Source organism: Oncorhynchus mykiss, chromosome 9 (genome assembly GCF_013265735.2).
Source record: "Oncorhynchus mykiss isolate Arlee chromosome 9, USDA_OmykA_1.1, whole genome shotgun sequence".
NCBI classification, from domain to species: Eukaryota; Metazoa; Chordata; class Actinopteri; order Salmoniformes; family Salmonidae; genus Oncorhynchus; species Oncorhynchus mykiss.
Window position 1 is genome coordinate 56,407,009 of NC_048573.1, and position 26,763 is coordinate 56,433,771.

At 40.8% G+C, this 26,763-nt stretch overlaps 1 protein-coding gene across 1 annotated transcript in view; it reads left to right on the forward strand.

Moving 5' to 3' along the window:
- Nucleotides 1–26,763, forward strand: part of LOC110531212 (metabotropic glutamate receptor 4-like) — a 216,838-nt gene that overhangs the window by 160,299 nt on the left and 29,776 nt on the right. Inside the window, exon 6 of the mRNA XM_036988394.1 lies at nucleotides 20,007–20,207. Within this exon, the coding sequence (XP_036844289.1) occupies nucleotides 20,007–20,207 (201 nt within the window). The remainder of the gene's footprint in view (nucleotides 1–20,006; nucleotides 20,208–26,763) is intronic.

Genomic DNA, 26,763 nt, shown 5'->3' on the forward strand with positions numbered 1-26,763 from the left:
AGAAGATGTGTTGTCTCCACTTTTCTACAGGTTCAGTTCTGTGTGATCAAATCGAATCCAGGGTGGTTTGAGAAACATTGCCTGAGTCATTAGTTGTGTTCAGATCCATGTTTCTAAAAAAAATACTCTCCTTAGTTCATTTATGAGGCGGGAACTACTGTAGAGCTTGTGTGCCTACCTGATGTAAGACCTGAATTTGATAACTTAATGTATGGTTATTCAACAAAATATTTGATGGGTATTCAACCTGGTAGTTTTTGCTAGTGATATTATGAATATCGCTATAACGGAGACGCTCAGAGTCGAGAAGCAGGAGGTGAGTTTAGCAATATAATGAACATGGAACAATACAAGACAAGAGTTGCGTCTAGACATGAAACACACAGTCAATACTGCCTGGGGAATGGAACTAAGGGAGTGACAGATATATGTAGTCAGGGGTTCATCAGGGGTTCATCCTCTCCACCGGCCCAATAAACTGAGGCCTATACCCAGAAGTGAGGCTGACAATGACCCTGAGCTTCTACATGAAAGCTCTCCATACAGTTAACCCACTGTTCCTAGGCCGTCATTGTAAATAAGATTTTGTTCTTATCTGACTTGCCTATTAAAAGTGAAGGTTAAATAAAAAATTATCCATCTGGCCCTGCGTCCTTGTGAATGTTAACCTTTTTTAAAGGTCTTACATTGGCTACAGTTAGCGAGATCACACAGACTTCTGGAACATCTGGTGCTCTCATGCATGGTTCAGTTGCTTTCCTTCAAGAGAGAATAGAAGGCATTTAGCTATTCTGGAAGGCTTGCGTCATTGGGCAGCACGTGACTGGGTTTCTCTTTGTAATCCGCGATAGTTTGCAAGCCCAGTCACATCCGACGAGCATCAGAGCCAGCATAGTAGGATTCGATCTTAGTCCTCTATTTACTTTTTGACTATTTGATGGCTCGTCGGACGTCGTAGCGTGTTTTCTTATAAGCATCAGGATTAGTGTCCCGTCCTTGAAATAGGCCTCTCAGTGAGAATGCCACCTGTAATCCGTCGTCGATGCACTTATTAATTGAGCTGGTGACTGATGTGATAAACTCTACAATCAGATGAATCCCAGAACATATTCCAGTCTGTGAAACAGTCTGGTAGCTTATCATTCACTTCATAAGACCACTTCTGTATGGAGTGCGTCACTGCTACTTCCCATTTGATTGTTTTGCTTTTAAGCAGGTTTCAGAAGGATAGAGTCATGCACTCAAGACCACCACTCACAATACTGTACACATAGCACACTCCAAGAACCACAACATACCACATACATCATCAACATGTGAGTACCTAATTTACAATTCAAATTAATGGTGATTAGTTTTCTAAATTGGATAAAGGAAGAGAACAAATGTAAGCTCTTTGTTTATTTTTAGCTCATTTAGCAAAATGTTGAGGAGCTTAACAATTATGCAATATTTATTCATCATGAATGAGATTTCCCGTCTTGGCTCCAACATGTCACAGGGGGCCTGAAGAAATCCAGGAGAATAATAATGAAAGTGCATTAGTATTATCACAACATTAGTCAATTAATCCAAGACTCAACTGTAAGGGTTTCTGCACATGACAATGCCTTAGGGATGCTCTCAAACAGACAATCCTCCTAAATTTCAAGAGAGGATAGTATTCACTTTGTGTTTACCCATACCTTTCATCAGTTGTCATGGTGGCAGCTCTTGAGCTAAATTGCTGCAGATTTGTTTTCCTGCAGTGAGTGGCCCCAGGAGCACTGTAATTTTCTACAGGAAAGAGTTATATTTACATTTACATCATTTAGCAGACGCTCCTCCCTCACTCTCTCTCTCTATTTATAATATTTCAGGGGCACGTTTTGCAATACGATTGTGCTGGACCTCTGTAAAATGATCGATTTGCTCTAATAGACAACATAAAAATTTGAATTAAAATCTGAAATGAGAGCTTGCCCAATCATCGAATTTGAGGGAAGTGGGAACAAGGAGTATTCTCTTGTGATTTACTGCTAAATAGATGTTTACAAATCAACCCCCTGCTAATGCTAACTGCGGATGTTACTGTAAATATGTAACCGAGGAAGTTGGGACTGTAAAGCATTCCATTTAATTTCATAAGAAACTCCAGGGACGGGTAGTTATGGAGACTGATACCTAAGTGTACCCCCCCAGAAGTTTAGGATTGTAGTATTGGTGGATTGTATGTATAATGAACAACACAACAAAAGAAGGGTAATTATGAGTCACATATACAGTATCAACCACTTACAAGTGCACCTCAGCTGGAGGTACTGATACTAAAATGTTAGGTTTTAGTACCTTTCCTCTCATCCATTAGGATGGTGACTCCAGACTGAAAGGCCTAATCCCCGGAGTCTGGATGTATAATTCAGATCCAACCACTGGTCTCAGACCAAATTTCATTGCTTGTACCTTCTGGCCCAGGGCCTATGTTTACGTTGTAGGTGACAACTACCTCAACCTGTAGGTCCCTATATTGCTCAATGTGTCCATGGCCAGATCGTGAGAATGGCAGATAGGTCATAAGATAAGCCAATAAGTACTTTAATTCCACATATTGATAATGGAGTGGAATTTTCAGACAGCAAGAGCAAGTGTCTCGCCATCCGAATAGAAGTACTATCTGGACGGGTGTCATTAAACTAGATTAAAGGAAATTGCTCTTTGATTATTAAGCTGATTTTGAAAATCACAGGCAATAACTTGCCAAGACTGCCACAGTCAGAAATAAGGAGGTCCAGAGCAACATGAGAAGGCTCTTAGTGAAAATTATATTTATATGAGAGCAGTAAATGTAAACATTTTAATTTGATTTGATTCACAAAGTCTCTTCTGAACAGTTGATGTTGAGATGTGTCTGTTACATGACCTCTGTGACGCATTTCTTTGGGCTGCAATCTGAGGTGCAGTTAACTCTAATAAACTTATCCTCTGCGGCAGAGGTAACTCTGGGTCTTCTTTTCCTGTGGCGGTCCTCATGAGAGCCAGTTTCATCACAGCGCTTGATGGTTCTTGCGACTGCAATTGAAGAAACTTTCAAAGTTCTTCCAGATTGACCTTCATGTCATAAAGTAGTGATAGACTGTAATTTCCCTTTGCTTATTTGAGCTGTTCTTGCCATAATATGGACTTGGTCTTTTACCAAATAGGGCTATCTTCTGTATACCCCCCCCCCTACTTTGTCATAACACAACTGATTGGCTCAAAAGCATTAAGCATTAAGAAATTCCACCAATTAACTTGTAACAAGGCACACCTGTTAATTGAAATTTATTCCAGGTGACTACCACATGAAGCTGGTTGAGAGAATGCAAAGAGTGTGCAAAGCTGTCATCAAGGCAAAGGGTGGCTACTTTGAAGAATCTCAAATATAAAATATGTTTTGATTTGTTTAACACTTTTTTGGTTACTTCATTATTACATGTATGTTATTTCATAGTTTTGATGTCTTCACTATTATTTAAAAATGTAGAAAATAGTAAAAAATAAAGAAAAACCTTTGAATGAGTAGGTGTGTCCAAACTTTTGACTGCTACTATAAGTCGAAAAATGGATGTAGCAGCTAAGGATTGCCCCTTTAACAGGCAGTGACCTTCAAACAGCAGAACTATTTGTCAATTTGAACGTGATCCATTAACTTGCCCCAAGAAAATGTATTCTGTCCACTGTTCCGTGAATGTCCTGGAAAATCATTTCCTTGTCCCGCGTTTGGGCTTATTAGATGTGGTCACCTTAATTCCACCTGCTGCTACAACATGTTAACACCATCTTTTCACATATGAGGAGAGTAACATTATTTCAACACAATCATGCAATTCCAAATGTGAATGTGAGCATTTCACAAGTGAAAATCTAATTTCCAATTTCAAATGTAAGAAATCACGAGTAAAAATCTCATTTGCAGTTTCACATGTGAAAACCTTTGCAAGCTTACATGTTAAAAACAATCACTTGTGGAAGTTTTTCACATGTCAAACTGTAAATGTGATTTAGATTTTTGCAATTCCACATGTGAAAGGGAGAATTTCATATCCGATTTTCACATGTGAAAGTTTTAAACATGTGAAACGGCAAATTTCACATGTGAAACTGCAATTCACACTTGAGGTGAAAAATAGGTTATTCTCCTCACATGTGAAAAGGTGGTTTTACTCTAGCTCAAAGAGGTTTCAAATAATGAGACCAAATTGTATGATGTCACGCCCTGGCCATAGAGAGGCTTATTATTCTCTATTTTGGTTAGGCCAGGGTGTGACTAGGGTGGGCATTCTGTGTTCTTTTTTCTATGTTTTTGGCCGGGTATGGTTCTCAATCAGGGACAGCTGTCTGTCGTTGTCTCTGATTGACACCATACTTAGGTAGCCTTTTCCCACCTGTATTTTGTGGGTAATTATTTTTCCGTGTGTGTTTGTGTGCACCTCGGTTGCGTCACGTTTTCAATTTTTTTTATTTTTATTTATTTATTTTTTGCTGTTTACTTGTTTGTTTTTTGGTTGTTTCGGTTTCACTTTCATTAAAAGATGTGGAACTACATGCACGCTGCGCCATGGTCAATTTATGACAGGGAGTTTGAGAATAGCGAGCGTGACAGTTGAGCTCCAACAGTGGGACCAGATACAGTCCATCACACAACCATGTCTTATCTAGCCAACATATTACAGGCTAACCTAAAGAAACAAAGCCATTCTCGGTCATGGCTGATCACCTGATACAGTATGTGAGAATGGGGACAAATTGGAAACAAACAAACATCTATTTCGTGAGCAATTGAATCTGTGCACATTGGCGTGGCATGATATTTTCCTCAGATTATCTCTGCATGGACAATAATGAAGAATGCTCAACTGTCAATGGGAGTTCTAATAGACCGGTTTGCTCTGTGAAACCATGGACCCCTGAGACCATGGCTTTATCGTGCAGGACACTGTGCATTGTCACACATGTTCAATACAGCCATTTTCTGGTGAGATCACCTCACAGGTCTGACGAATTTAGGATGACTTTGCTGTCCCATTTTGATTCTACAACACCTTGACTCATTGCATTTCACATTATTATCATTATTCCAATTTGAGCACATACAGTATGTATGTCACAGTTTGTTAATTCAGATAGTGTGTTACCTTTATCAGCCTTTAGTGCGTTACCTTTATCAGCCTGTGGCATTTCTTTGCTAAAGCAACGTTTTTGGTAAATAATGTGCCTGGAACACCCAGAGCTCTGGGACTAGGGAACGTGCAGCTCTGTCAGGTGCGATGCTTGTCGCTGACCAGTGCTTAATTTGGGCTGGATCCTGCCAGACCAGGATCCGGCACCTCTCCTTTTTGGACTGTTTTGTTCCGGGACTTATTTGACTGGATCGGGTACCTCTCATGGCATGAAAAATAATTGTAACTTTTTGCAATGTAAAAATTCTAATAAAAGCGATCAAAGTTAAATCAAAGTTGCCTCTTCCTACCCCCCCACAACATTTTAACCTATGCTTGAGGCCAACGCATGGCTGTGTGTGAAGCACACCTTTGTCTGTCACAGAACCGGAAGGAGATACACTTTCTATGATCTCTCTCCCTCTCTCTGCTCTGATAGACATGAATGAGCCTGCATCTCACCTCTCCAGCATTTATTTCCTTATAGAATCATAGCCATGGGAAGGGCTCTCAAATACATTTGAGAGTTACTGCTGTCTGTTCAGAAATAAATGAAATCAATCATAATGGCCTACTACACCATGAGAAAGAATGTACATTTAGCCACAGAGGATCAAAAGCTTATTTTAAAAAAATCTTTGCCTAGCTGTGGAGTGTAGACCAATAACAAGGAATAGCCTACAGTCGGGAACACGCTGCAAATCTGTCAGTGAACAAACAGCATGCAGACAAAACAGGCCTTTTGCAATATTTCGAAGACAATCGCTGGGAACACAGGTTGGAAAGCAAATGGCTCCTGCTGAAAAGAGAAGACTCTAATATGTCTGCTGAAGGCTACCAAAATATTTGATTAACTTCCAAACAGAGAGAGGGGCTTTTGGCACGAGCACATCGGCTATCACCAGCGAGTGAGCTGGCCATCATTGGGTGAGTCAGTGAAACTGGAAAGCATTTTTAGTACAATAATTTCCTCCTCATATTGTAGTCTACAATATGTCTCCACACACCTAGGCCTAGGCTATTGATGGATTCAAGACAAGATCATTTTTATTGATCTCAGATTCTCAGTATGTCAGTGTCAAAGTACAGTAGCCTGGCATTTCAGTCTTTGTGTGATATTATGGTGACGACTGGGAACTTGGATAAAAACGAAGTTGAATCATGGCGTCAGTGATCTTCAGGACGGAAAGTTGGAGCTCTGAGTTCCCGGCTTGGAATTCTGATTTGGGTACCCATTCAAAACAAAATTTCCCAGTCTGAGCAATTTTTTTCCTGAGTTCCCAGTTGTCTTGAAAGCACTGATGTTGGAAGTCAGAGATTTCCCAGTTCCGAGTTCCCATGTTTTGAAGTTGGCATTAAAAAAGATTATGCCAAAGTCTCCAGTCATGTAAAATGATGTAGATGAAATGCGTTCATAAAAGGCCACATTTTTCCCGGACCCCAGGCCACAAATTGTTTTCTCCATGTGTGCTACTTCTGCAAATGCCTCTACTCTACTGCTCTATGCCACTATGCAAATGCGATGATATGCATGGAATGCGTTACTTTAAAAGTTATATTTTTTTTGGTACTGGTGCTCACATTTCGCTTCGGCACCTCCTGATTTACAAAATAAGCACTGTCGTTGACGTCAGTCCAAGGTGAGGCCTCCTTTCAGGGAGCAGTGAAGAGTCAAGCAAACATGACTGACTAACTGACTGACTCACTCTGTTGCTCACCATCCCAGTGGACATGAGTCATCAAGGCCAGCAGAAGGAGGAGAATAAGGAGAGTTATGTGTTGGTTATTTGATTGAGTGGCTGAGGCCACGCTCTCGCTGAAACGTCGCTTCCATGATCAAGCAATGTTTATATATATATTTGGGTTTGGTGCATCTTTTTGTCCCTTGACTCACAACATTTGTCACTGATGTGACAGGTCAAAAATAAACCCTTCCTCAGAAGAAAAAAATGGCAATGAGCTTGTTTTCTACAGTCTGAAACCCAATGTCCATGATTGCAGCCACCATTTGAATTGCGGTCAGCAATTCAGCCTTTCTACTTGTAACCACCACAGCACAATAACTGAACATGCACACTCTTTCACAGGCCATTGATCGCAACAGTTTCCTACAGCCAGGGTGAGTTCACTACATGACTGGAAATGTATTTTCAGGAGATGATGACAGGAACTGTAGTCTGTCTGTTTTGAGCATAGGGAGAGGAGGCCAATTCTCTTTAATGAGAGGAAATAATCACCCTGCTATATGATAGCCTACATTAAAGCCAGTGCAGTGGTTGCACCAGCTCACTTGAACTTACAAGAGCCTTTCATGTTCAATTAAGTGCAGGGTTCCAAATATACTTGTGGAAAGAGCAGAGAGTGACTCCCAACTGCCATTATGCACAACTGAAGTCACCCATATACCACGCTTGAGTTAGCTCTACTCTTGAACATGTAATGTTCCCCATGAAATGATGTGTCAGGTGAATGGTTGGGTTTCTGATGGTTGGATTCTTTTGCCTGCTGCGTCTTTACACAATTTCAGTGTTTAAACAACACACAACGATATATTTCTCCTTCTGGGACAAAAGTCAGTCATTTAGAGTCAAAAGAAGCAATTTCAAACTGACACTTTCTTGGGAAAGAAAGTCTACCACTAATGATTACTGACAAACAGTGTAAATCCACATCAGAAGGCAATGGGCATTACCTATTGCTCAAACAGGGAGAACACATAAATGCGTTTCTGCCTTAGCGTCAGTGGAGTCGGCACTCATCAAAGTCAGTCGACAGTCTAATTATTATTCTGTAGTTGTGTTTTGAAGCTTAATGCTTTCAACTAGCACTGCTTGTATGGAATGGCCTTTAATGTCAAATTAGCCCGAAATGTTTTAAGAAGAAACACCAAAGGAATTATGTTAGACATTAATTTCATACAGTATCTTACTGTCAAGAGTTTACTAGTCAAGTCCATAACAGGAGTAAAGCCTCTGGCATTAGTCGATGACAACCTCTAACTCTTCAATGGAATGAAGGGTATGTAAAAACAGTACAAGACAGAAAAGATGCTACATACAGTGGGGAGAACAAGTATTTGATACACTGCCAATTTGCAGGTTTCCTACTTACAAAGCATGTAGAGGTCTGTAATTGTTATCATAGGTACACTTCAACTGTGAGAGACGGAATCTAAAACAAAAATCCAGAAAATCACATTGTATGATTTTTAAGTAATTAATTTACTTTAGATTCCGTCTCTCACAGTTGAAGTGTACCTATGATAACAATTACAGACCTCTACATGCTTTGTAAGTGGGGAAAACCTGCAAAATCAGCAGTGTATCAAACACTTGTTCTCCCCACTGTCACTAGATAAGCTTTTCATTTGCTACCACTGTATTAAAAACAATGGTGTTGTCATTCCTGATCCTCCCCTCTGTCTCTCTCTCACTCTCTCTCTTTTTCGCTTCTGAAACTTTCCAATATGCAAAACATATATTGTATTGTATTTCTTTCGAAAAGAAAGTGTAATAATAGCACAACATACATAACGAACAAAATGTTGTATATATAGCCAGTATTTTTCTGGCTCTGAGCAAATTAATTATGTAGCAAAAGACACCAGCCTTAATTTAGTGAATGATGTGTGTATGCTTAGTCAGAACACATCACCTGGCCTCTTCTGACTCGTCTTTTTCTTTTTAACTCTCAAGCCCCACCGTGATGCTGTCCCTGGATGAAAGATAAACAAAGACACAAAGGTCTAATCTTCATCTGCAGCTTTGGCTGTGGTCCACAGCAGGCACTCTCCAGTCTGCCAAGCAACACATGAAACCCAGTGTCCAGTCACTGCCTTCCTCTTATCTTCCTTTATCATCCAATAAACGTCAGCCAACTGTGCGGAGACCAGATTGTCTAAACCATGTTGAAAACACACATTGTCAATTTACAGTGCTGTATGAGGATATTACTTTATATGCAACCAAGAGAGGATCAAAGTTATAGTGATCCAGGATGTATTACTGTAAAGCTGTGCAAAATTGTTTCGTTTGATACAAGAAAAATATGCAATGCTGGGTTAGATGTGACAACAATCAGTGAAAAGATCTTGTTTACTTTTGAGCAGCATCTAGTAGGCACCTATCAGTCCACTGGTATAGGACCATTGTCCACAGTGGATAGGGTGCTAGGATGAGAGATCGTTTTCAGTGTGTTAGAAACACATTGCAGTCAACGATGTGTTTCAGTATAACTTTTAGCAGTTCCGATCATAACTTGGTAATGGAGTTACTTTCAGGTTGAGCACTGCAGGCATTTATACACACAGCAACTCCCTGACATGGGTTGCCATGTGCCTCATTTACGATAGTCTTCTTCGTAGTTTGTTAAACTCTTAATGTGAAAAAACCAAACAATAGTTGCTCGTCGTGGCGGAGTGAATACAAAAGGAAAACTGCTATGATAGTCGACTTATCTGCAATGCATTGTTCTTCTATATTTCTTGAGTGTTTTGTAAGCTGTCTCTTTGGTGAGGGAACAAAATGCTGAGATTAAAAGCTGAGATGAGAAGCCAACAGTGGTAGGGGAATGCAATGCAATTGCCAGAGAGCGTGGGGACATTGCTTACATACGCTACGACAGATTCATTGTCCACTCTCCCTACTAAAAACTGGGAGGAGTGATAGAGCCAAGCTTCCGGGTCAGCAGCCTCAGCCCCACATCTCTCACACACACACACACAGCCCCACATATCTCTCACACACACACACACACACATCTCTCACACACAGCCTCACAGCCCCACACAGCCACACAGCCCCACACACACACACAGCCACACACAGCCACACACACAGCCACACACAGCCACACACACAGCCACACACACACACACAGCCACATCCATAAAGAATGTAAAAATCCAGCAGAATTTACATCGTATCGACCAATATTGGTGCTGAACGGTGACCAAAAATGTATTACATCAATTTTTGCAAATAGATTAAATAATGTAATCCCAGATATCATAAACTTTGTTCAAACGGGTTCTGTGTCCAGCAGACTCCTGACCGATAATACTAGGCGAATATTTAATGCATTGAAACACGCTCTCAAGAAAAAAAGATGCAAAGAAAGCCTTTGTAAGGGTGTCATCACCTTTCATATTTGAAACATGTCAAACATTTAACTTTTGTGAACATTTCAGTCAGTTCCCAGCACTATGGTTGAAATAAAGCATTAGGGTGCCGTACCTGGGTACAGACTAAAAACAGGGAAATCAGAAGCAATGACGGTAGGTCAACCAAAATTCCAAGACATCAAAACTAAGTTTCAACTTAATGAGATCAAAATAAACTGAAATACTTAGGGATTACAATCTCCCAAGATCTGACGAAACTACATCAGGATAACTTTGGAACACTGGAAAACCAGCTTAAACAGGACCTACAAAGATGGACATTAGTACCTTTAACAATAACAGGAAGATTTGAAACTATTCAAATGAATGTCCTCTGAAGATTTGTGTTCCTGTTCCAGAATCTACTATTAACTACAGCACCAGTTAAAAGCTTGGACACACCTACTCATTCAAGGGTTTGAATGACACTTGGCATTCTGGAGGTGTGTTGGGTTATTGTACTCTTGAAAAACAAATGATAGTCCCGCTAATCGCAAATGACATGGGATGGCATATCGCTGCAGTGTGTTGTGGTACCATGCTGGTTAAGTGTGACTTGAATTATAAATAAATCACAGAATTTCTTCACAGTTCAAGTAAGACATATTTCAACATCAGCTGTTCAGAGGAGACTGCTTGAATCAGTCCTTCATGGTAAAATTGCTGCAAAGAAACCTCTACTAAAAGACACCAATAAGAAGAAGAGACTTGCATGGGCCAAGAAACACGAGCAATGGACATTAGACCGGTGGAAACCTGTCCTTTGGTCTGAAGAGTCATGATCTGAGATTTTTGGTTCCAACCGCTGTGTCTTTGTGAGAAGCAGAGTAGGTGAACAGATGATCTCTGCATGTGTAGTTCCCACCGTGAAGCATGAAGGAGGAAGTGTGATGGTGTGGGGGTGCTTTGCTGGTGACACTGTCAGTGATTTATTTAGACTTCAAGGCACACTTAACTAGCATGGCGACCACAGCATTCTGCAGCGATACGGCATCCCTTCTGGTTTGAGCTTAGTGGGACTATCATTTTTTTTTCAACAGGACAAAGACCCAAAACACACCTCCAGGCTGTGTAAGGGCTATTGGACCAATAAGGAGAGTGATGGAGTGCTGCAGCATATGACCTGCACTCCAAAATCACCCGAACTCAATCCAATTGAGATGATTTGGGATGAGTTGGACCGCGGAGTGAAGGAAAAGCAGCCAACAAGTGCTCAGTAGATGTGGGAACTCCTTCAAGACGGTTGGAAAACCATTCCAGCTGAAGCTGATTGAGAGAATGCCAAGAGCAAAGGCAAAGGGTGGCTACTTTGAAGAATCTCAAATATAAAATATACTTTGATATGTTTAACACTTTTTGGGTTACTACATGATTCCATATGTGTTATTCCATAGTTTTGATGTCTTCACTATTATTCTACAATGTAGAAAATAGTAAAAATAAAGAAAAAACCTGGAGTGAGTAGGTGAGTCCACACTTTTGAGTGGTACTATATACAGTGCCTTGCGAAAGTATTCGGCCCCCTTGAACTTTGCGACCTTTGCGACACACCAAACATGTGGAAGAAGGTGCTCTGGTCGGATGAAACCAAAATTTAACTTTTTGGCAACAATGCAAAACGTTGTGTTTGGCGTAAAAGCAACACAGCTGAACACACCATCCCCACTGTCAAACATGGTGGTGGCAGCATCATGGTTTGGGCCTGCTTTTCTTCAGCAGGGACAGGGAAGATGGTTAAAATTGATGGGAAGATGGATGGAGCCAAATACAGGAACATTCTGGAAGAATGATGGCTCTGCAAAAGACCTGAGACTGGGACGGAGATTTATCTTCCAACAAGAAAATGATCCAAAAAATAAAAATATCCAGGTGTTAGAATGGCCAAGTCAAAGTCCAGACCTGAATCCAATCGAGAATCTGTGGAAAGAACTGAAAACTGCTGTTCACAAATGCTCTCCATCCAACCTCACTGAGCTCGAGCTGTTTTGCAAGGAGGAATGGGAAAACATTTCAGTCTCTCGATGTGCAAAACTGATAGAGACATACCCCAAGCGACTTACAGCTGTAATCGCAGCAAAAGGTGGCGCTACAAAGTATTAACTTAAGGGGGCTGAATAATTTTGCACGCCCAATTTTTCAGTTTTTGATTTGTTAAAAAAGTTTGAAATATCCAATAAATGTCATTCCACTTCATGATTGTGTCCCACTTGTTGTTGATTCTTCACAAAAAAATACAGTTTTATATCTTTATGTTTGAAGCCTGAAATGTGGCAAAAGGTCGCAAAGTTCAAGGGGGCCGAATACTTTCGCAAGGCACTGTATATATATGCAAAGAAAAAGCAATGTCTCAGACTGGCCAAAAATAAGAATGGGCAAAAAAACAGACACTGGACAGAGATATGGCTTTTTCTTGGCAACTCTGCCCAGAAGGCCAGCATCCCTGAGTCGCGTCCTCGCTGTTGACGTTGAGACTAGTGTTTTGTGGGTACTATTTAATGAAGCTGCCAGTAGAGGACTTGTGAGGTGTCTGTTTCTCAAACTAGACACTCTAATGTACTTGTTCTCTTGCACAGTTGTGCAACGGGGCCTCCCACTCCTCTTTCTATTCTGGTTAGAACCAGTTTGCACTGTTCTGTGAAGGGAGTAGTACACAGCGTTGTACGATATCTTCAGGTTCTTGGCAATTTCTCGCATGGAATAACCTTCATTTCTCAGAACAAGAACAGACTGAAGAGATTCAGAAGAAAATCTTTGTTTCTGACCATTTTGAGCCTGTAATCGAACTCACAAATGTTGATGCTCCAGATACTCAACTAGTCTAAAGAAGGCCAGTTTTATTGATTCTTTAATCAGAACTAGCTGTGCTAACATAATTGCAAAAGGGTTTTCTAATGATCAATTAGCCTTTTAAAATGATAAACTTGGATTAGCTAACACAATGTAACATTGGAACACAGGACTGATGGTTGCTGATAATGGGCCTCTGTACGTCTATATAGATATAGATTCTACACTGTACTTCTGATCCATTTTATGTTATGTTAATGGGCAAAAAAAGTTGCCTTTCTTTCAAAAAGAAGGACATTTCTAAGTGACCCAAAACTTTTGAACGGTAGGTTATATATATATATATATATATATGTGTGTATGTGTGTGTGTGTGTGTGTGTGTGTGTGTGTGTGTGTGTGTGTGTGTGTGTGTGTGTGTGTGTGTGTGTGTGTGTGTATATATATATATATATATATATATACAGTTGAAGTCGGAAGTTTACATACACCTTAGCCAAATACATTTTAACTCAGTTTTTCACAATTCCTGACATTTAATCCTAGTAAAAATTAGGTTAGTTTAAGTTATTTTAAGAATGTGGAATGTCAGAATAATAGCACAGAGAATTATTTATTTCAGCTTTTATTTCTTTCATTACATTCCCAGTGGGTCAGAAGTTTACATACACTCAATTAGTATTTGGTAGCATTGCCTTTAAATTGTTTAACTTGGGTCAAACGTTTTGGGTAGCCTTCTACAAGCTTCCCACAATATGTTGGGTGAACTTTGGCCCATTCCTCCTGACAGAGCTGGTGTAACTGAGTCAGGTTAGTATGCCTCCTTGCTGGCACACGCTTTTTCAGTTCTGCCCACACATTCTCTATAGGATTGAGGTCAGGGCTTTGTGATGGCCACTCCAATACCTTGACTTTGATGTCCTTAAGCCATTTTGCCACAACTTTGGAAGTATGCTGGCGGTCATTGTCCATTTGGAAGACCGATTTGCGACCAAGCTTTAACTTCCTGACTGATGTCTTGAGATGTTGCTTCAATATATCCACATCATTTCCCTTCCTCATGATACCATATATTTTGTGAAGTGCACCAGTCCCTCCTGCAGCAAAGCACCCCCACAACATGATGCTGCCATCCCCATGCTTCACGGTTGGGATGGTGTTCTTCGGCTTGCAAACATCCCCATTTTTCCTCCAAACATAATGATGGTCGTTATGGCAAACAGTTATATTTTTGTTTCATCAGACCAGTGGACATTTCTCCAAAAAGTACAATATTTTTCCCCACCTGCAGTTGCAAACCATAGTCTGGCTTTTTTATGGCGGTTTTGGAGCAGTGGCTTCTTCCTTGCTGAGCAGCCTTTCAAGTTACGTCGATATAGGACTCGTTTTACTGTGGATATAGATACTTTTCTACCTGTTTCCTCCAGCGTCTTCACAAGGTCCTTTGCTGTTGTTCTGGGATTGATTTGCACTTTTCACACTAAAGTATGTTAATCTCTAGGAGACAGAACGCGTCTCCTTCCTAAGCGACGGCTACGTGGTCCCATGGTGTTTATACTTGCGTACTATTGTTCGTACAGATGAACATGGTACCTTCAGGCGTTTGGAAATTGTCCCAAGGATGAACCAGACTTGTGGAGGTTGACAAGTTTTTTTCTGAGGTCTTGGCTGATTTCTTTTGACTTTCCCATGATGTCAAGCAAAGAGGCTCTGAGTTTGAAGGTAGGCCTTGAACTACATCCACAGGTACACCTCCAATTGACTCAAATAATGTCAATTAGCCTATCAGAAGCTTCTAAGGCCATGACATCATTTAATGGAATTTTCCAAGCTGTTTAAAGGCACTGTCATCTTAGTGTATGAAAACTTCTGACCCACTGGAATTGTGATACAGTGTATTATAAGTGAAATAATCTGTTTGTAAACAATTGTTGGAAAAATTACTTGTGTCATGCACAAAGTAGATGTCCTAACCGACTTGTTAACAATACATTTGTGGAGTGGTTGAAAAACGAGTTTTAATTACTCCGACCTAAGTCTATGTAAACTTCTGACTTCAACTGTAAATATTTATTTATATATATATATATATATGGATCTGCGCTCAATTTTATACACCTGACAGCAATATATATATATATATATATACACTAAATTACAAAAAGTATGTGGAAACCTGCTCGTTCAACATCTCATTCAAAAATCATGGGCATTGATATGGAGTTGGTCCCCTCTTTGCTGCTTTAACTGACTCCACTTTTCTGTGAAGGGTTTCAACTAGATGTTGGAACATTGCTGCAGGGACATGCTTCCATTCAGCCACAAAAGCATTAGTGAGGTCGGGCACAAATTTTTGGCGATTAGGCCTGGCTCGCAGTCGGTGTTCCAATTAATCTCAAAGGTGTTTGATCGGGTTGAGGTCAGGGCTCTGTGCAGGCCGCTCAAGTTCTTCCACACCAATCTCAATAAGTTATTTCTCGATGGACCTCGCTTTTCTGTAGCATTCATGTTGTAGCATTAAGATTTCCCTTCACTGGAACTAAGGGGCCCAGCCCAAACCATGAAAAACATCCCCCGAACATTATTCTTCTTCCACCAAACTTTACAGTTGACATTATGCATTCGGGCAGGTAGCATTCTCCTGGCATTTGCTAATCCCAGATTAGTCCGTTGGAATTCCAGATGGTGAAGCGTGATTCGTTGCTGCAGAGAACACGTTTCCACTGCTCCAGATTCCAATGGCGGTGAGCTTTACACAACTCCAACTGACGTTTGGCATTGCGCATAGTGATCTTAGGCTTGTGTGGGGCTGCTCGGCCATGGAAACTCATTTCATGAAGCTCCCGACAAACAGTTCTTGAGCTGAGGTTGCTTCCAGAGGCAGTTAGAAACTCAGTAATGAGTGTTGCTACCGAGGAGAGGCGATACGTTTTTGGGGGACCAGGGCAGACATAGCAGGGCAGGAATTGTACAAACTGACTTGTTGGAAAGGTGACATCCTATGATGGTGCCACGTTGAAAGTCACTGAGCACTTCAGTAAGGCCACTCCACTGCCAATGCTTGTCTATGGAGATTGCATGGATCTGTGCTCGATTTTATACACCTGACAGCAACGGGTGTGGCTGAAATAGCCAAAACCACTAATTTGAAGGGGTGTCCACATACTTGTGTGTGTATATATACAGTATATGTCTAATGTTCATGTTATTATTTTAAATGTATGTAAATTGTTTTTGTCTGGTATGTCTTTTTAGTTATCTGTTGGATCCTGATAAAAATCATAAATGAGCAGCAGATCCCTGTTCAGTTATCAGAGCCTCCTCATCCTGGCATTCCATAAGTTATTTGTGCCATTAATGCCAAAATATTGCTGAAAGCTGAGGTGTGTGTCTGTAAGTGTGTAAGTGTTTAAGTGTGTAAGTGAGTGAGAGCAGCCCTTTTTGATTGGTTTGCCTCTGGCACACATTTACAGGACCAGAACTGGAAATGTTGTATTAAATCTTCTTAAACTTTCAAAGGCTTGTCAGGGATGTTAAATTGCTTCTCCCAGCCTGGGAAAATACTGATTCAGACTGCAGATAGCAGCAGCAAGAGAAAACAAAAAAATGATTTATCTGTTCAAAGCCAGCATTTGTTAACATTAAGTGCCTCTATTTAGATAAAAAATGTCCATGTATAACTTTCATGAGGCATGCAGAACACAAAAAGCTGAGCAACTTATCAATTACTCTATCCTGTTTTCCTTTTTCTTATCTTATACATTCTATGTCTTGTTTACATTCAGGGAACAAGTGGACTCGGCAATAAGAGACAAAGTGTGATGAGAGAGAGAGCTGAGCTGAATTTGGAGAATGGGTCTGAAGGGAGAGTGGAAAGAATTGACCTCAGATGCCATCCCCTAGATGGAACTGCCTGTTGATGTGTATCACAGCCATTAACACTGGGCAGTAGAGTCCTTACTTAGCGAATGCAAGAGTAAAATGTGACAGTGTCACATTCATCAGTGACAATTAATGTCTGGCTACCAACACAGAGGCACGAAGACTACTTTCCAAATGGACATTAAAGAACTAGGCTGATTATGTGGAATGTTTCCTCCCCCCTTTATCACTGGCAAAAGGGGATTTGGTTACACAAAACGTACAACATTTATGTACCAGTTTTATTAAGTCGGACAATTATATAGTATGAATGTACAATATATGTACTTTTACATACTTTCGAGGTATAGGCATAGTTAAAGTTAAGTAGAATTATTTTGAAAAATAGTACTGTATAGGTTCTCCCCCCATCTCCTATTTCCATCATGACTCATAGAAATGATCCAGACTACTTATTTAATTCCACGAGCACTAATCATCAAGCATTGAGAACATCAGTAAGCAATCTGACAAAATCTTTTCATTGCCTAGGAGTGTTTGAACTTCCTCAGAGGACGTAGACCCTGTTGATTTTACTTGAATAGCATGGTGCGGAATTGTCACACAGGATAAAAGAGTGGCAGATGGTATCTGTTACTATAAGGATCAGCTGTCAGTGCTTTCACGTTGCCCCTATCTTGGTTCCCAAGCTAGCTCCTCCAAACGTTGGTTCTCAGCTAATCATTTCACAGGACGAGGATGCAAGTTTTAATGATCTTCAACGACTATTATTAAAATGTGTGCTGTGACAGTGTTCATATTAGCTGTAAGACTGAACTCATTGCATCCCTCTGAGATTGATTTCAGTCATGTTATACTTTGTTCAGCATATCTTATAGATCAGTTTTTATTTAATTTTACTAAATTCAAAAATGTAGTTGATTTAGTTAGAATGCCACAGCCGTTGTTAAATGTTTTCATAATTCAGACAGCAGAGCAACCCTAATCTGTGTTTCATTCTCATCAGACTCTTCTCAATGGCTGAAACCTCTGGTCTGGCATACTGATAATATAAACTATAGTCATGCTGTGTATGGAATCACAACTCACTTAGTTGTTGTATAGAGCAGTCAGGCCCAATGCCAAAGGTGGGGACCTTGGCTGGTGGTGGTGGTGGTTTTTCCTTCTCATTGGTGCTGTAATAATAACAACTGAGACGAGCCAATTAAAGGCCAGTGGACTGCACCACTGTCACTCTCTCCATGCAGGCGCTGACAGGGCAGCGGCTAATTGCGGGACCAGGATGTTAATTGAAACCTTGCATGGTGATTAACACATTTCCAAAGCATTGAAACAACCTCTGCTATGATTAATATACACCTGTCATAACTAATTACATTGATACTGAAGAATGATTAGGCCTTGCTCTGTCTTCCAGTCCTCCTCCATCACACACGCTAGCCTTGATTAACACATCTCTGATGAATAGTAGAACATGGCAGATTAACAAGACCTGTCGGTCAGTTATGTTCTTTCTACATCAAAGGAACCTTTCCAAAATAAATACATTTGTTAGATGTGTAGATTTCTTGTCTCAAGAGAACTCTAATTTGAGTTGTAGGTCTATACCAGACATAGTCCGAAGTGCAGTAAAGTTTTGGAATGCAGTGATATGTGTTGAGATGTAAATGTATGCTAAGAGACATTCCTCATCAATCAGAAATAACTGGACCATAATACAATATATAAAAGCATTTTTTTAAATTTTATAATTTGCATTTGTAGGAAAGGGTTACGCTAATTAATGTCTGGAACAAATAGCATGTAATTGGCAACTTTAATTTCTGCCAAGCTCCAAATAAATTAAGTATGGGTATGAAGGGTAGATTGACAATAAAGCAATCAGAACACTCTAAAAGGCTATCATTTGCTTGATTTCCCTTTTCTTGCAATCAGTGTTGTTCAGCCATTTCGCTCTCTGAGGTTGGTTGTTCTGCTATAAAGTACATCAAGAAACTGCAGTCTTATTGGGCATACCATGTCAAATTCATTGAGTCAGAGTGTACAGTCAAAGTTGAGAAGCTGTAAAAACAAAGGGCAACTAATAACAAAGCCAACTAAACTCAGCAAAAAAGGAAACGTCCCTTTTTCAGGACCCTGTCTTTCAAAGATAATTTGTAAAAATCCAAATAACTTCACAGATCTTCATTGTAACGGGTTTAAACACTGTTTTCCGTGCTTGTTCAATGAACCATAAACAATTAATGAACATTCACCTGTGGAACGGTCGTTAAGACAGCTTACAGACGGTAGACAATTAAGGTCACAGTTATGAAAACTTAGGACACTAAAGAGGCCTTTCTACTGACTCTGAAAAAAAACAAAAGAAAGATGCCCAGGGTCCGTGCTCATCTGTGTGAACGTGCCTTAGCCATGCTGGCCAGATATGGGAACGCACAATCCCTCCATCAGTGCTCAGACTGTCCGCAATAGGCTGAGAGAGGCTGGACTGAAGGCTTGCAGGCCTGTTTTAAGGCAGGTCCTCACCAGACATCACCGGCAACAACGTCGCCTGTGGGCACAAACCCACCGTCGGAGATGCACTGCAGTACTTAATGCAGCTGGTGGCCACACCAGATACTGACTGTTATTTTAGATTTTGACCCCCACTTTGTTCAGGGACACATTATTCCATTTATGTTAGTCACATGTCTGTGGAACTTGTTCAGTTTATTTCTGTTGTTGACTCTTATCTTCATACAAATATTTACACGTGTTAAGTTTGCTGAAAATAAACGCAGTTAACAGTGAGAGGACGTTTTTTTAGCTGAGTTTATTTGCTGAATAGTAGGGTAGAGTTGGATTTACAATAATTGAATTGCTTACGGAAACTGTTCAGATCCACTGTAACACAGTAGTGCTTTTATTCTCTTTGGAATAAATGTTATTACAAGAGTGTTTGTGTTATGCTACGTATAATGACTGAATTGAACAGTAACTCCTATCTTTGTGTCCCTTTAGACCACGAGCGGATCAGGAAGGACTCGTCCTATGAGCAGGAGGGAAAGGTCCAGTTTGTGGTCGACGCAGTCTACGCCATGGCTCATGCCCTGCACAACATGCACAAGGAGCTCTGTCCAGGCAAAGTGGGCCTCTGCTCCAAAATGGAAACCATCAATGGAACCATGTTGCTCAAGTTCATCCGCAAAGTCAACTTTACAGGTTTGTTTTAGTAATGCATAAACTACAAACACCTGTGAATATATGCAAGATAGCAGATACACAGAAATAATACACAAACACTATACAAATATACACATTGGCAAAGTCATCAGCATTTCCTTCAGTATTTCTTTCTCTGTAAAAAAATGCCTTATCATTTATTTGTAAATAGGCTTTATCAATTGAAACACTCTTAAACCCTTGCTTTGTTCCTTCCCCCACATTTAGCTTGAATGATGTGTCTTACTATTGTAATTATTTCGATAACTAACCGTAATTCAAGAAAAATTGTGTTTCTACAGCCAAATTAAAAGTTCCAGAGTCTTCCAGAGAGCAGCATGAAAAATGCCTCTCCCAACAAATCCGTAAAGAGAACATGAAAACAAAATCAAGCTGCTATTGCAGGGGAGCAAACCAATATTACTAGCTTACTGTTACTCAGTCCAGAGAAACTAATCTGCATTTGTATGGAATCTCTTTTGCCAGAGAAGCATTTGAAGTGGTGGTAGTTCACTGCACTGTTGTACACTGCAGTCAAAAGAAGAGAAAAACCTTGTGTTGTTGTAATGGAACAAGCTTTAGGAAAAATACACTAGTTGTGGTGAAATATCAAACAAGACAGTGGACATCTGATTAAAATCAGCTGGACTGTATAAAGCTTGGTTATTGATAGCTTGTAGATCGATTGAAGATCAACATAAAACAAAAGTTTTAGATAATTAAAGATAATTAACGCTTTATTTGTGGAACTCAATACTGTTCAGCTGACAGAAAAGTCGCCCAAAGTTGCTTAGTCATTTTATAAACCTCAAAGTGACAACCTCATCTCCAGTCCACACAGATGTTGAAATTTCAAGGAAAGACAAACTCAGATCGCCTAATAACCAATTGTGTGAGTGTGACTCATTGGCCTGCTAGGCTATTTTAGAGTACGGTCTCTGTCTGATGTCACTTTCATCTGTTCTAATAAGGTGCTGCTAATTATACATCAACTGAGCAGAAGGTCAGCGTGATGCAGAGTGGAGGCAATCAGACATAATGCAACATGTGCATTCTGACATCCATGGACTGCCCAGACCCTCCCTTAGAGCTAATTATATGGTAATAGGTGCCCTATTTGAATGGAGGTAGAGGAAGGCACAATCCAAATTGAGAATGGAAGGGAGAGCCGTAGGGTCAGAATAGAATAGAATAGCTGAACAGTAAAATGGAGAGCTGCCTTATCACAGGGCTCTTACTAACCTTCCATAGAGGTGTGCTGCTTCTTATGTTATGCACAAAAGGTGACTCTATCAGGCAGAGTGTCTGGCATACCAACCAATCACCACCTCTGTAGAACAACGTCTACCTCTTCAGCTACCTGTTCAGCTTTATAACTGAGATGATTACTTCACTTCCTGACCTAAATGGCTCATCACCAGGTATAGCCACACTGCACGTAGGCTGCTCTAGCAGCTCCTCACTCCAGTTCTGTGCTTCAGGGTTTCTATCTGTTAAGCTTGACCCGAGAGCTGTTGCATTTTATTGCTCTGAATGTACACACATTTCCTGAATGCAACACCGCTCATTTGTCTCAATGTATCACGTTTCAGGTAAGACCCAGATGCAGACAATGTCGAAGTAACAACAGTTTATTAATCAAACAGGGGTAGGCAAAAGACAGGTCAAGGACAGGCAGTAAGCGAGGCAGGCTCAGGGTCAGGGCAGGCAAATGTCAGTAATCCAGAAAGGTGGGGCAAAGGTACAGGGCAGGCAGAATGGTCAACACCGGAAAAACTAGGAAACAGGAACAATCGAGAGACAGGAGCAGAGGGGAAAAACACTTGTAGGCTTGACAAAACAAAACAAACTGGCAACAGACAAACAGAGAACACAGGTATAAATACCTGGGCGACACCTGGAGGGAGGTGGAGACAATCACGAAGACAGGTGAAACAGATCATGGTATAACACAATGACTTAACTTTATTTACCTCAGTTCCCTTTACTTAATTAAAGGGAATATTGTCTGTCTGCAAAATACAAGAAAAAGGGAAGCCTTCTCTTAAGGAATAAGCTTAGTTCTGTTACCATGTTTTCTCCTTTAGACAACCAACCACCAGACAACCAACCACAACCAACCAGTTCTTCCCAAAATGGAGACAACATGCAAATTATAATTAGAACATTGTTTGCATATTTCTCAACTTGGTGAATATATGTATCCAGGTCACACATCATTTGGGTGTTTGTTCTAACACAATATGAAACAAATTGGCCCAATTTTCTAAACTCAGCACAAGATGCACAAGTTCACAACCTGAACCAAAGTTCAGACATTAAGCTCCATTTTGACATCTAGCCATTCCACTGCTCTCACCTTCATGTCCATGTCACTCAGTCTCCAACCTAGCAGTAGCACTCCCCTATGGAAAAGGACTTAGAAAACCCTTTACATGCATTACTGGAAGACTTCTCAGTAATAAAACTACAGGTATTGCATTTAAACCTAAGATGGCCTAATAATCAATGCCAAAAACACATTACCGGTAGGATGTATTGCTGTGAAGTCTTACTGTACATTAGAAAGTATAATTTAAAAGGTTTTAAGGAAGAGAACAGGAAATGTTGACATGATCCCAGTGTATTCTGGGAACTAGAAGCATCCATGCTGACTAGAGGAAAGGAGACACCTGGCCACTCTAGATATTGTTGACAAAGTTGATTCTTGTTGATGTTAGGCCTACCACCGTATTGTCTGTGTTGTTTCAGAAATGTTTCTGGTGCGCTGGCTAAACTGTATCATATTTTTGTGATAAAATAACTTACATTGTGAAGTCCCTTGGTTCAAAGAAAACACGGTTAGAGATAAAACATTTTTTTAAAGTTCTAAATACCCATATCCATTACACTAGAACCCATCGGCTTCGCGTTCATTAAAAGCATAGAACTGTTCAATTTTTGTGATTTTAGCATGGCTGAGATTGTTGTTGAGACTGTTGCTTCAGCTCACAAAATGCAATATTGTTTGTCTACTTCTGAATTCTTCAAACAATGGATACTTTTCCTCATTGAATGGTCTTAAGCAAAGCCTAGCACATATAAACTTGCTGTTTTGTAAAGCCAGTTAATTGTTGCAACTGCCTGTGTATGAATGTTTAATTACAGAGTGGGGAAGCATAAACGCCAAATGCCATCCTCCCTGCCAGGCAACTAACAAATTACGTGCCACAACAAACAGCAAGGGGAGGGTAAAATACAGCATGGAACACAATGCATCACCCTTTTTGAGTTTTGTGTCACATAGAGATGACAGGGAGAGTCTGACAGGACAATCAGCCACAGCATTGGCCTTAGCTCTGCTCAATTGGATGACTAATAACCAGGAAAGGCTGGGCCTCCATTTTGAGTGGTTGTAAATTATAGTGTGTCACCACCGAATTCCGGTGTTTTCAAAGCCTACTTTTGCATTTACAGCGAAATGTAGAAGATTGTGGTAATTTGTATATCTTTCCCTGTTAGCTTTGTTTCAGGATTCTGAAGCAGTAACTGAGGCATAGAGGAGATGATGTCTCGTAGAGATATACTTTAACTAGTGATCTATTCCGTTTTTTCCTGATTGACCCCCAGATATGATTATGGATTTGTGGTTTGCATGGAGCTCGCTTGAGACATTTAGGGTAAACTACTGTGCATACATTACAGACCTTACCTCAAGCATTGTCAACTGCTTTTCTGAAATTCCTTATTGAATGTTCAGACTCACGGAAGAATAACACCTGGAAAAGCCTATATTTATATATTTATACCACATGCAGTACCGATATGTAGAATATATGCCAAGACACAAAACCACCATCATGAAATGTATTTATGGATATTATTTTTACAGCAAACCTTTATGATTTCAGTACAATGTATGCCATCTTTACATAATGTAAACAATTCAAGTGCTTAGAATAATATGAAGTACTTTTTATACTCCAAATACTGTAACTATCAATTAGTCAGTCAATAATTGGGTCGAGATCATTGGTTCTTGAGAATGTATTTCAGTTGACTGTGATTTTATACTGGACTATTTTACCACTCTTCAGACCCTATAGACTATTGCTTCAGAATTTAACCATATGATGCCAGTTTTCTTTACACATTCGATAAGTGCAGGCTTTGACAGTGACAAAACTACAGCAGAGCAATAACCTCTGAGATAATGGACATGGACTCTTCTTTCTTACAATAGCTGCAGGCAAGAAGCCCAGTCCACAGGCCTAGAATGCCACTAAATCTTTTCAAAATACACAATGATTTAGAGAGTTGACACCTTAAAATACTTTTTTAATTCATCAAATGCCCATGGGAGCCTCTTGAAGAAGTAAAGTGTGCTAATTCCAGTCTATTTTCCATCAGCTTTTTTAATTAATGACTTCTAAAGGTTACCATTTTAATCTGGCACTGAATAAACCTTTCTAATTCAAACTCATATCTTTTCAATTACTCACAGAGTATTTAATCAAAATGATTTTAAAAAGTGACTCGTATATGAATACAAGTGGAGTAGTTTTAGTGTCGTGAGAAATGTATACAGTGGAGGCTGCAAGGCATTCTCATGTCTCACCACAGATAACTTAAGTTTGCAAGCTGAGAATATTTGCTTTTGATCTACTCTTCAGTGCGCGGCCCTTGCAGAGCAAGGGGAACCACTACTTCAAGGTCTCAGAGCAAGTGACGTCACCTATTGAAACGCCACTAGCGCTAACTAGCTAGCCATTTCACATCAGCTACATATAGACACAGTGACACCTTTACCACATGAAACGCCTTGTAAACTCGTAAAGAAACTTGTAAAGAAACGTCCTCTCACTGTCAACTGCGTTTATTTTCAGAAAACTTAGCATGTGTAAATATTTGTATGAACATAACAAGATTCAACAACTGAGACATAAACGGAACAAGTTCCACAGACATGTGACTAACAGAAATTGAATAATGTGTCCCTGAACAAAGGGGGGGGGTGGGGGGGGGGGGGGGGGTCAAAATCAAAAGTAACAATAACAGTCAGTATCTGGTGTGGCCACCAGCTCCATTAAGTACTGCAGTGCATCTCCTCCTCCTGGACTGCACCAGATTTGATAGTTCTTGCTGTGAGATGTTACCCCACTCTTCCAACAAGGCACCTGCTAGTTCCCTGATATTTCTGGGGGGAATGGCCATAGCCCTCATCCTCCGATCCAACAGGTCCCAAACGTGCTCAATGGGTTTGAGATCCGGGCACTTCGCTGGCCATGGCAGAACTCTGACATTCCTGTCTTCCAAGAAATCGCACACAGAATGAGCAGTATGGCTGGTGGCATTGTCATGCTGGAGGGTCATGTCAGGTTGAGCCTGCAGGAATGTTACCACATGAGGGAGGAGGATGTCTTCCCTTGTAACGCACAGCATTGAGATTACCTACAATGACAACAAGCTCAGTTCGATGATGCTATGACACACCGCTCCAGACCATGACGGACCCTCCACCTCGAAATCGATCCCGCTCCAGAGTACAGGACTTGGTGTAACGCTCATTCCTTCGACGATAATCGAGAATCTGACCTTCATCCCTGGTGAGACAAAACCGGGACTCGTCAGTGAAGAGCACTTTTTGCCAGTCCTGTCTGGTCCAGCGACGGTGGGTTTGTGCCCATAGGCGACGTTGTTGCCGGTGATGTCTGGTGAGGACCTGCCTTACAACAGGCCTACAAGCCCTCAGTCCAGCCTCTCTCAGCCTATTGCGGACAGTCTGAGCACTGATGGAGGAATTTTGTGCTCCTGGTGTAACTCGGCAGTTGTTGTTGCCATCTTGTTCCTGTCCCGCAGGTGTGATGTTCGGATGTAGCGATCCTGTGGAGGTGTTGTTACACATGGTCTTTCACTGCGAGGACGATCAGCTGTCCATCCTGTCTCCCTGTAGCGCCATCATAGGTGTCTCAGTACGAACATCGCAATTTATTACCCTGGCCACATCTGCAGTCCTCATGCCTCCTTGCAGCATGCCTAAGGGGCGTTTCTTTTTTTGCTGTTTATTTCGAATTTCCTTTCAATCTTAGCTTTCTCACCCATTAACTTTCACAGTTGAGATCTGAGACCTGACTTGCAAGCACACCTATGTGTATTGTTTTGACGTCTTGGCATATGTGATGTCAAGTGCCACCAAAATGAGCTACAACCATATTACAAAGGGCTTGGGGTAATGTGCAATGGAGGAGAGGAGAGAGAGAAGGAAAGAGAGAGAGTTACTCTCCATGGCCTTCTCTATTTATCGACAGCCACACTAATATGGGGCAGCTGGCTGTGGTTCTCTACTCTCGGCTCCCAACAGAAAATCACAGGATCCCCAGACACATCATTTGACACAGTGAGGAGTTTTTGGAATGGCTCAGGACCAAGAAGGCACACACAGAGAGGGAGAGGCAGGGATAGGTAGGGAGAGGAACGGGCAGGGAGGGAGAGGGATATGCAGGGACAGGCAGGGGAGGGAGGGAGAGGCAGGGGGAGGCAGGAAGAGGGAAGGAGTGTCAGGAAGAGGGAAGGAGTG